The 12021-nt window shown below is 34.1% G+C and overlaps 1 protein-coding gene across 1 annotated transcript in view; it reads right to left on the minus strand.

Annotated features, from left to right (window-relative positions):
* LOC136416036 (A disintegrin and metalloproteinase with thrombospondin motifs adt-1-like) overlaps positions 1–12021 on the minus strand; it is a 34529-nt gene that overhangs the window by 2492 nt on the left and 20016 nt on the right. The window contains exons 4-16 of the mRNA XM_066401007.1: positions 9582–9850; positions 7654–8139; positions 7108–7369; positions 4314–4419; positions 4123–4257; positions 3962–4068; positions 3170–3312; positions 1723–1943; positions 735–916; positions 566–673; positions 379–510; positions 174–319; positions 4–115 (exon numbers count right to left, since the gene is read on the minus strand). Of these exons, the coding sequence (XP_066257104.1) occupies positions 4–115; positions 174–319; positions 379–510; positions 566–673; positions 735–916; positions 1723–1943; positions 3170–3312; positions 3962–4068; positions 4123–4257; positions 4314–4419; positions 7108–7369; positions 7654–8139; positions 9582–9850 (2409 nt within the window). The remainder of the gene's footprint in view (positions 1–3; positions 116–173; positions 320–378; positions 511–565; positions 674–734; positions 917–1722; positions 1944–3169; positions 3313–3961; positions 4069–4122; positions 4258–4313; positions 4420–7107; positions 7370–7653; positions 8140–9581; positions 9851–12021) is intronic.

A 12021-nucleotide genomic window follows, 5' to 3' on the forward strand; every position in this document is an offset into this window, starting at 1 on the left:
TACCTAAAGAAGGTGAAATTTGCATTCCTAGTCCAGACAGTCGTCTGACTCTGTCCTTATATTTAGAACAAATCATAGATGCGTGCTGGAAAGGAGATTTAACTTTTCCACATCCCTGAACAAACAGTTAGGTATTACAAGAGATTCCTAGACTTTTTATATTTTCTACTTACATACTGTTCAGGTTGACACAACTGTATGCTGCTCTTCGCTAATTTCTTATTCATTACCAGTCTTATTCCGGAACCCGGAGAAATACAATTATAGTGGCAACCACTAGCACTTTTCCATCTTACCACCCCTTCTCTTCTTCTCAATCCTAAAACAATGTTATCAAATCTCATACATGTTATCGAACTATAATATGATTTTTTTTACCAGTTCTCCATGAAATCTCATTGTTATCTCTGTCGACAGGACACAAATCTGCCATTTGAGTGTGAACAGCTTCCCCAAAGGGATCACAGACGAAATCTTCACAGCGCCCGCTAATACAGTAGCTAGCTCTCCCTGAAAATATCAGTAACTACATCTCTTATTCAAAATTAATAGAATAAGACCTTACCATACTTGTTTCTTCGGGTTTGACATGCAGTTCCATCAGGGAACGTCCATCCCCTACTTTTGGTCCCGCCATTACGTTTTTGGCACCAAACCACACACGCTTCTTCGGCTAAAATGTTTTTTCTCTTTAATCATTATTGCTCTAGTTAGATATATAGCGAATAACATACAATCTGAGCTGATTTTCTGCATCCCCGATCCCGTTAAGTCTTTGTCGACTTCTTTGGCTCGGGTGCATACTTGTTCGGCAAATTCTTTTATTGTTAGTCTAGGAACATTGAGGCACTGTTGAGCGTTGCAAGTCTGATATTTTCGTCCGGGACCTTCGCAGGTTTGCCCACTTCCTTGAGGCCTAATATAGAGATATCCAAGAATTTATATGCAGGTATCTCCAGTTCAAGTCGAAGCATAGGAATTAGTAAGTAGGAGAAGAACCGCTTAAGATTTAATTTGCCTCCGACAAAGACCAATGAAGCGGGTTAAGAGACTAGCGGTTGAAGTGAGCAGAGTCAGTCCCATGTCCATATCTCTCACTGTTTTGGAATTTTTTCTGATACAAGTTCTAATGATGGATTAATACCTTTTTTTCATTTATTTACATTGCTGCATGTTGCTCTGCTATTTTGAAAAGTTTCCATCGCCGCGAAAGCAGCGAAATCGATACTTCTCTGAACATCAAAGGGGAGACGCCGGTCGGGTTGACTCCGCCCACCTCAACCACTAGCCTCGCGACGCCCTTCGACAGTCTTTGTCTTGGGCATATTAAAACTTATGCGGTCCTTCTCTCCTTAACGCAATTCCCATAGTCCAACTTGGACTGGTGATACCTGTATATCTGAAAACATACAGGGTATCCTTCTCTAGAGCCGAAACATGAAGATCGCGATATCCATAAAAGATAAAAAGTTGGTTAAATTGTTTCGATTTTCAATTGGGCAACTTTGCTTCAATTTAACTGACCTCGTATCCTGACCTCCGAGACCCCCTTTGTTGAATTCCAGAGCGGACCCCCTGTATTCATAGGCATTATCACTCAATTTTTTTTATAATACATACAGTAACAACGATACTTTTTCTTTTAGACTAAAGAAGTTAATAGCGGAAACTCTATCAGTTCCATATTACTTATTTTACATTATAAGGGATGTCTTGGCCTACTTTGGATTATTGCAGAATCGTTCTGACACCATAATTCCAGTGCTGCCACTCCTCAAGCGGCCCTCTTCACCAAATAAACAGCCTGAAGCACATTCAGTGTGTTTCCAGTCGTTCCAGCCTCCATTAACTTTGTCCAGTTCTTGAGATATTTGTTTGAGTGCGCTGCTGTATGGTTGTTTAATGTTGGCTTCTTTGATGACACACCGTCCTCCACGGCACCACTGTTGAATAATGATATTTATGAGTGGGTGAGATACGTAATTGAAAATTATTTTTGTGTGTGATTGATATAACTTCCATATTTTGCAGTTACAAACCTAGCAAAATTCACAAACTCAAGATCTGGTCTTAATATTGCAGATCCTGTCTTTTTGAAATTTTAGATGAAATTTTGGATATACAGCATTGGCGAATTTCGACGTTTATGTACGGAATCTCAGGAACTATGAAAGATAGATAAAAAGAAATAGAACCCTTACGATTTCTTTTTTAAAGACAATTCTAGTGAAGTAATTAAACGATTTCTATCGCCTTTTGTTTTCGAATTGAAAGCAAAAGTTCGATTTTGGTAATTTCCGATAAACCCTCGTCATTTAGTTATTGTATTAGTTACACGATTATAATTGCTCCGTTATTATGATACTTTCTAGCTAGATCAACTTTAGGTTCTAACTGGAAACCGAATCGAATGATCAAAATAATTAAAATTTACTTTACATAATCGTAATCTACTCAAAAAGGTGTACTCATAATGTAACAATTATAAATTATATGAAAATATATGATGAGAGTTATCGAAAATAGCTAAAATGGAAGTTTTACTTCTAAATCGGCCCCAAAACACGATTAAAAACTTTACTGTCAAATCCATTCGCTCATCTTGTTTTTGAAATTGTCTAAAATTTCCAAATTTTTCTTAAATTACGATCAATTCTCAAACGCTTCTGATTTTAGTAAAATCAGTTGGTAAATCTCAGGTTTTAAACGGGAATTTTCAGGTTTTCAAATTCTTTTTTTACGCAATTGGTCTATACATTTTCTTCTTTACAGAGCTTCAAAATATACATAATTTTTGAATAATTAATAAAAATAAAAAAGAAAGACAGAAAACTAATACATGGTTCTTCATCTTTATAATACTGAAATTTTAGTCACAATCAAATATATCTGTACTCGTCTTTTTCTTCTTTTTATACAGGGTTTGGTAGCGCGATAGAAAGTTTTTAATGGGAGATAGATGGGGTCATTTTGAATGTATATAGCCACATTTATCTTTAAACGAAATCACATCGTTTTTTAAATAAAAATTGGGGCATCAAAAAATCCAAAACTTTACTGTTCGTAAGTACAACTTCTGAACTGTATTAATTTGAGTTTATAATTTATTAAAAAGCATAAACCCAAAAGACGAATTTAGTTTCTTAATGTATAATAAACATTTACTTACCAAACCGTTTCCACAAATAGTTCCCTCCAAAGCAGGATGAGAAGTCCACGTATATCGCTCTCTTTCGCAATGCAAATCTCTGCAAACATCATCTAGTGGCTGTTGAGACGAGTGTTTACTTTCTCTGCCGTATTTGAGCATGCCTTGAAAATTAAAAGAGTGGAAAGCTCATCTTGAAACACTTTTTAATTAAGTAAAATATCATTAAAACACATAATTTTGGGCGTTTGTACCAAATACCGACATAATTTGACACCGTAAACATTTTTGCCAATTTCCCCTCGTTTTTTCTTGATTTATAAACAGAAATTTCATTAAGTATGTAATTCCGGAATACTTCCCTAAAAGCTGGGAAATTTTCTTTTCTCTTTCACGCATATTTGCCATTGAGGGGGAATTTTCAGGCCCAAACGCGGCGATTATTAATTTCAGTTCCTTTGCTGAAATGTTTTTTTTCGTTTCTTTCCATGCACGGGTCACTGATCATGAAGGTTCTTGTTTCAGTTTCAGCCACATAAAACATAGCTTCAAATTGGACGACAGAAGGAGTACTAAGTGCAATACTTATTTAAGAGCAGCTAGATTAATATACCAAGAACCAACATAAATATATCAAGAACCAAGAAACTAGGTACTGCAACGCTTATTTCATCATTATTTCAAAAATTATTTCCCAAGTAAAGTTATCTGGCCATTGATTTTTGACTCTAGAGATCTTCATACAAGAGGTAAATTAAGGACTAAAATTTGTTCATACGGATTTTTTTGTGGTTTTTTTAAAGAAAAACTTACATTGTTGGTCTGCATTAAATCTCTCCCCAGGCAAGGCTCCTTCTGCCCCATGATCTAACTGCCCCGCGGAACTGCCATGATCAAGGAGACATCGAGATTGAGGAGTGCTACATTATGGATAAACGAATCAAACGTATATACAAATTCCAGCATAAACTTACTCCAGAAATTTTTGTAAGTATCTTTTGCTGCAAGCAGACCATGTGATTTTGCCACTTCCTAAAGTTGGGGACATGATGTAGCTGCTGGGATCACAATCGTTGTCAGCTAACGGGCCATCGTGCCTCATTCCCAAGCTATTAGGAAAATTAATTATGTTTTGAAATCACTTTCAAGGCAATCGTAAACCTACTTATGTCCTATTTCATGTGCTACAACATAAACGCTCTCAAAATGTCTCCCTTCATTCACAGTGCAGCTGCTGGTAGGGGTACACATCCCAGCAACTGGAGCCAGACCTGGAAGAGTTTTAAAATTCCATTATGAAGAAAATTTCGTTAAAACTTTAAGGAACACAATCATAGAAAGGGCTAATATTAAAAAAACAACCAACAGTCTAAATGCAAATTTCGATCCTTTTAGAGAAACAGACTTCAAACTCAACCCATGTTCGGATGGCCCGAAAACGGGAAACGTCACCCCAAATCGTTAGCTTTCTATCCAGACTCGTTCTTGTCGTTCCGTATTAGGTATTCAATTATCGTAGAGTTTCCCCTAGTTTCCCATATTTTCCCCAATGCAACCGATGGGGACGGAAATAGGAAGTTCAAGTGAAAGGGCTGCTAATTTCCAGCCCTTTTAAATTGAACCCGTCGGCGGCGAGAGGAGAGGGGCAACATTCATAACATAATCGCAACATGAAGGGTCTGTAGTTGAGACTAATTAGGATTGAAACGTTGTGGGTAAAGTGAAGTTGATGAGTTTTGGCCTTGCCAAAGGCGGAAATGTTAAAAACTGCTAATTTTTTAAGTAAAAGATAAAGATTTCGACATTCGAAACTTGGATTTTCGTAGACACTTTTTCTGCCAGTAACTTTAACATATGTGTTCTTGAAAGAAGTTTCCGAAACAAATTCCTGACCAGGAGGAAAAAATTGGATGCATTTTACTGCGACATTTTAGTCTGCCAAGAAAGTTTTAAAATCGCATAATTTTCCCAACAAATCATGACCTGAAAGAACAAAATTTAACTTTCTAGATTCTTTTCGCCTATGTTTCTTTTAGATAACATGTCTATCTAAAAACTTTTAGCTTGACCCCTTTTAACAGAATTTGAGCTCAAATTCCTAACACAAAGTACTAAAATTAGGTGCTTATGGAGTTTTTTCGGTTTGGAGCCCTTGATCTTCCAAGGGATACTCACAACAAATTCGATGTTCCAAGACTCAAAACAGGAACTTTTTAGATGCTTTTTCTATTGATTCAGGTTAGTACAGGTTAATCCTACGAAGTGGCAAGTAAACTAGAATCATACAAATTACAAGTAATTCAAAATTCTTTCATTGAATATCTCTATAAGCTTCTAAAGCGGGAAGTCCGAAGACGTTTTTTCGCAATATTTTTTTTCTCGTGTGTGGTACCATTTATTTATTATCTTATTTACGAGAGAAAGGTATGTATTCGCTTTCATTATGTAGTTAGTTGCAAAGTGAAAACTATTTAGTCATCAGTTTCCATTTGGAAAACTGCCAGTCTATTTGTCAAAATTATAAATTCAAAAAATTTAGAATTAGATAGAATAGAATTAGAAAGTAAATTCATTGTGTTGTACAACCAGTGAGATTTAACTAAACGATTAGAACGAGGCACACAAAACAGTATTTTCCCAACGTGTTTTGTATAACATTTTTTCTAATTTTATTTTCGATATGAGTGTAACATGGTCATATAGGATAAAAATATATTTACTTTCAACAACCATTGACGAAATGCAAAATTAAAAAAAAAACAAGTAGTACTTCTTGATCGCCTTAACTGGTTGCGAAAAGTACATCATTTCGAAACTTCAAAAGTCTTGAAAAAGTAATCTTATATATGTACTTATCAAAATTAGAAAAAGTAAATAATTTTTTCTTCTTAAGTTCTCCAGTGTGTTATCTACGTACCCTCACGTAAATGCACTCTATTGACATTTTGAACTCTCATTCAAATGAGAATAGGAAAAAACTGATATCATTATCACATGAAACCACGTGTTTAAGAGTTCCTTTTTTTATACCTCCATATGAGCTTCCTGATATAGTATAATTGTTACGAAAGCGTTTTTAGTAAACTTTTTACATTCCGTAGATAAAAGCGATGACAAAAATGTGAAAAAATGCAGTCCGATTAACACAATTCAAGGTAAAAACGGCAATTTAGCGTGAAAGTATTCAACATATTTTTCCATGAATCGAAAAATGCAACTTTGGGATTATAGATAATAAGTTTTTGCAGGAAGACATTCACTTTGAGTCATCAAGGAAAATGTAGTTGTAATTACCTGGGCAATACATGTTTGGAATAATCTCATGAGTGGGGTTTCTATAGATATTTTGGAAAATAAGTATACATATAATTATGCAAAAAAGTTTAACATTGTTGTGTGGTAAATTTAAAAAAAGTGAAATATGGATCCACGTATTGTTGCTTAGTCTAGAACTATTTTCTTTTTAAATTTTACGGCAAATTTAATAGAAATTCTTTAGTGCTTTGGTTCAAAAGTTGCAGAAACTCCACTAATGCCTAATCCAGATTGATTCGGGATTGTCTCTGATATAAAGAAGGGCAGAGAACTCTACGGATATCGGATAATTTTTCACGAATGTTTTTAAAAAATAGCTAAAAAATTTGATAATAGGTATATTGTTGGATTTGTAATTTGCAAAGTGCCATTACATGTTTCCTCCAAATGTTACCTACACGGGAAATTTCGTAACAGAAACTGTTTGGTTTCGTGATTCATTAATTGATAATTTAGTAATGCATAACTGAATTGATTATCTCGAAGCAACAAGAATTATGAATATAGCGGTGGTAAAATCTTGCTGATCTTTTTAATTATGTGTCAAAAATTTCAAAAATCTGTACAAGATTTCTTTAATTTCATAAATCCAGATTAGGTCGGCTTAGTTCGGGCTATCCATCTTTGGTATCAAAATAACCTACCCACTACTTGATTGGAAATCTTCCCGTGTTTTCCCCTAACGTACAGGTCCAACCCTGTCAATATTAGAGCGTGATCCCAATGCAGAGGCTCTCTATCAGTCGCTGGATTCTTGGTCCTTTGCCAGTTGCAAAAATTCGATAGAAATCTATCGATATCTGGGGGTCTTACGAGCCCTGCAACCTCGTCTTTCATAATTTCCAGTCGTTTAAGCACGAAATTTACTGGACGTCCCAAAGAGAGGTCATGGTAAAGTAGTTGGACCTGAAATAGAAATGTTACAGTTAAGGAGAAAAACGACATTTTGCTAAGAGACACCACGATGAAGTGGAATTCATATGCGAAAAATAATGTTTCTGTATTGTTGTGAAACTTGTCATGATTAAGTACAAATAACTATCGAATGTGCTGTAGGAATGATAATGAGAGTTTGCACTTCGTTAAGAAATCGTTTTCACCTGAATGTGTCCAGCATGTTAACCATGCAAATTTGCCTTCTTTCTAGTGCAATTGTCATCCAAGATATTTCGTTTGAAGAACATACTTACGGCGTTAATCATAGCGAGAACAAACCGAATAATTTCTCTTTCGGTATCAACGGGAAAATTGCTCTTCATAAGCTCAAACAAATCCCTATCCACAAAAACTGCAGTTTCCACAAACACTGTAGCTCCCGCAGGGAATACTTCTCGTTTGCTCCTCTTCAAGCTCTTTTTTATTCGCTTTTCGATAAAATTCACTTTGACCTTGGTCTCTTTGGTATCCGTTTTGTTACCGTTAATGAAATCTTTAGTGAGTTTATTTTCTCTTCCTAAATTATGGAAGTCTTTGTTCAGCTGTTGCGAATAAATGTTGTTCCAGTTGTATTTCATGTCGTTTAATTGATATAAACTGTCTTTCAGTTTATAGTAGTCTTGTATAGACTTGTGAGGTCTTTTTATTAGCAAATGTGGAATGTAGGTGTTATTGTGGAATCGTTGAGGAAGCGACTTGATGGAGTAGTAGTGATAATTGTCGGAGTGGACTATGCCATTCTGGAAAATAAACGATAACTTCCTGTTAGTTTTCTGAAGAAAGAATTGGAAATCAAAATATTTGATATGTTAGTAATATCTGCTTATTGCTTCAGTTTTATTTAATTTTATTGCTTCAGAATATCTTTATATCTATGTCCTTACCCCAGCTAAATCATGTCAAGTCTATTTTAGACGAAAATTAGTTACTTGCTTATTTATGTTAAGTGGCATGATCGATGCTAAAATCTACCATGTCCATACAATGCTGACGACATTACGTTATATGCAGACCAAGCTTTTAGAGATGTTTCTCGTTAGTTAGTTCAGTTTAGCAAGCAATAGCAGTTTCCACCAAGCAATTTTTAAGTACATATACCGGCTGTCTCATAAAAAGGGGCGAAGATAACTTATATGCATATGAATCAATTTTGATGAACTTATCAACCGAATAAAATGATATTGATCAGACTAGTAAATAATGTCAAAGTTGACTTTTTTAAAACTCAACTTATGCTTCGGGTATAAATTTCACAATTTTAAATACAACCCCGTATTTTTTTTAACGTTTTTTGATAGAAAATATTTTTCTGAATTTGATGATGAACGAGAAGTCAATGTTAAAACTATTTTTAACTGACAAAAATTGAACAATTTTAATTCTTTTAGGTACTAATATATTGTCTTGAATATTACAAATAGGATTTTTTTTAATTTGAATAAGACAAAACTGAAATCAAAAAATTTATCAGGTTCTCTAAAATTTTCAATTATACGCAAATCCGCAAAGAAAAAATGGAAAATGTGCTGTGGTGTATTATTATATTGGCTACAATTTTAAAAGCGTAAACAAAATAAATTAAATAAATGGCACTAATGCTCAAAACATCTTAAAATATTTGAAATCACAAGTATTTATCATATCCGCTGTTAATTTCACCAGTATTTAGGTAATGAATAAAGCTACGAAAATATCATTTCGGTCCCCTCAAAGTACTTTAAAAATATTAGAGGCCTCTCAACCTTATCCTAAAAATGTTTAATAATTCTGTTAACTGTTTATTCATTGTCTTATAAATAAAATGAAAAAATAACTATAGCAGGATGGTACGATGAAAGAACAAGTTCCTTTATGTTAGACATTTTACTTCTAGATACATGGAGGTATTGTGCCAATTGTTAATGGGTAATTAATTACACATTAAGTAAAAGTAATTTTGTATAAAGAATTTGAAAGTGTCGTTTAATTTAGCTATGGCACGATTCTGTAACCATATTGTAACTGAATTTACGTTGATATATAGCTACAGCTTTCATTGTAAAGATTAATAGTTACGGCTAAGGTAAATAGTTACAAAATCATTAGAGGTGAAAAATATAAGTAATCTTTTAGCTTTCTTTTCTCGTAAGTACTAGGTTTTCAAATTCTATTTTTTTGTTCTAATTTAACGTATCACACTTACAACTCCTTGGCATAAACTAAGGGCGCTCCGATTTCCTCGGAAATAGCACCCAAGATCTTCGTTGTTAAACTGGAAAGGAATTGACTTGTTGGCGAAAGTTTCCAAAACAACAAAATCTCCAGATGTGAGTTTTGGACTTGGTACCAGTGTCAGGTTGAAGGTTTTCTTCAAAGTTGGGGCTTCTATTTGCAGGCTCTGGCGGTTTTGATTGTAGCGATTGATGTTAGTGATGGGATGGCGGGAGAGATAGGTAATCGAAAAGTTGTGATCTGAAATTTAAAAAAATAGAATTTTTTTTTTGGAAACTTTTGGTAACCCAATCCGAAACAATTTCCAATAAAACAACGTAATTTCCTTTAAAAAATGCATATAATTTGAAAAAATGGCATACATACAACACAAACAAAACAAAATTTGATTTTGAAGTCATTGTAAAAAATAAAAAATGGTAGTGACCCTTTAAAAATTTCAACTTTTTGACAGTTTGTAATTATCGATTCTAAAGGAAATTGATCTAAATCGTGCGAAATATCGGCAAAAGCTTTAAGAATCAAGTAAAAAACATCAAAAAGTTATCTCAATAGAAAATTGTAACATAAAATCAAAATGAAGTATGCATTTCCACTAAAAAAAACAAACAAAAATGCCATCGACTTTTAGCAACAACTTTTCCACATCCCCAGAATTTTTAGCTTTGTGTATAAAAATATGTGATAAAACCCATTTTTAACTAGTTGAAGACGGCTAAAATGAGAAGGACAAAGGAACATATATTCATGATTTCTACGGACTTGGCCGAAAATTTGATCATTGTTTTCAACGACTTAAAATGCTGCAGTAATTCTTGCAATCAGGCCTTACTCTGTTTCCACTGGCGTTTTATAAACCAAAGACTTTATATGTTCCCACAGAAAGAATTCTGAAGGCGTTAGATCGGGTGACCTAGGAGGCTACTTAATTGGAGACCCCTGTCTATCCAATGTTGTTCGAACTGACAAGAATATATAAATATTCCCCAAACAACTTGCAGGTGAATTGAACTTTTTCAAAATTTATTTTTATATTCCACGAATGACAAAAAACAGCGTCGGCAAAATTTTTTATTTCATATTTCGGTTGAATACTTAAAAATTTGAACAGTTTTGTTCAGGAAAATTACATTCTTAATATATATTTAATATTCAAATAAATGTAATAAAGACAGCTGTTCCTTCTGACCCATTTATTGATTGCTGCGACCTGGATAAATTTTTAACGATTCCTGTTGAAAGACACCGTCAAGTTTTATCCCGTAATACAGTTCTCGTAAAACTTTAAAACAGGTAGATTAATTTGTTCATCTTCTCTAGAAGTAATTTCGGATATTCCCATGACGAAGACCGGTTATCTCTCGTCGCAGAGTTAAAATTCAAATGTTCTTTTTTAAATTTCTTCATCGCAGTATTATTATTAAAATTCGCTTTAGACAATATCAGTTCAGAGACGCTTCCCTTAATAACCACCTGCGAATCATTTAAGAAAGTGCATATAATACCAATATTTAATTCGTTTCATGTATAGACTTGAGTTCATCATACCATCCCATGTGATCAATAAACATGATTTTTCACGGTCTGATCTATTCATTGTATGCAAATAAAGAGAAATAAATGAAAACGACTCTCTTTCATGTCAAGATCGTACAATGGGAGTGTGACGAAGAATAGCGAAAAATACATGATAAGTGAGAAACTAGAAAGTTGAGTAGGAACTCAAGGGTATTGTTATAGGGCTCATCGAGTCGAAGGGCTTTAACCTCAATTATCTTTTGAGTCCTCATCATTTGTTGCTACCTGGAAATCGGGGAAAATTTAAATTAAAAAGCAGCTAATTGGGCTGCTTGTCAATAACCAACGATTCGTTTAACGACTTAATTATTAAATGTCAAGCTGTGGCGTGCAAAATTGGCTTTTTATTTATAGAAGCGATTGTGACTTAACCGCGATGATGATTATAAGCAAATTCTCGGGATATTTCACACTGTCCGAAACGATAAGAAGAACTGCAAAAGTGCTCAATCAACAATACATCAGAAAACAATTACCCAAACACCAGTTAACCGAAACGTGTTTTCACTTGTGAAATGTCGAAATTAAACAAGGAAAAGCCTAATTCCTTGCACAATATGGTTCTACCCCAACTAACAATTTTCAAAGTTCGATTTGTCCAATGAATTAGTAAATAGGAGGCAGGCAATTGAAGTTGCATACAAAATCCGATTTCCTAAAGACAAACAGATTGCACCCATTGTTACAGCTTTCCTTCCCATAATTATTTTCTTTGGTATGCGATCGTAATGGGTTGCTTTATCTTACTTGTATAGGTATGTCCTGTATGATTAGGGGAAATGGTTTTAGTATGCTAATGTAATAGGTGTGTTGTTATTGAAATATTGACACAT

The sequence above is a fragment of the Euwallacea similis genome, chromosome 22 (assembly GCF_039881205.1).
Source record: "Euwallacea similis isolate ESF13 chromosome 22, ESF131.1, whole genome shotgun sequence".
Lineage (NCBI taxonomy): Eukaryota > Metazoa > Arthropoda > Insecta > Coleoptera > Curculionidae > Euwallacea > Euwallacea similis.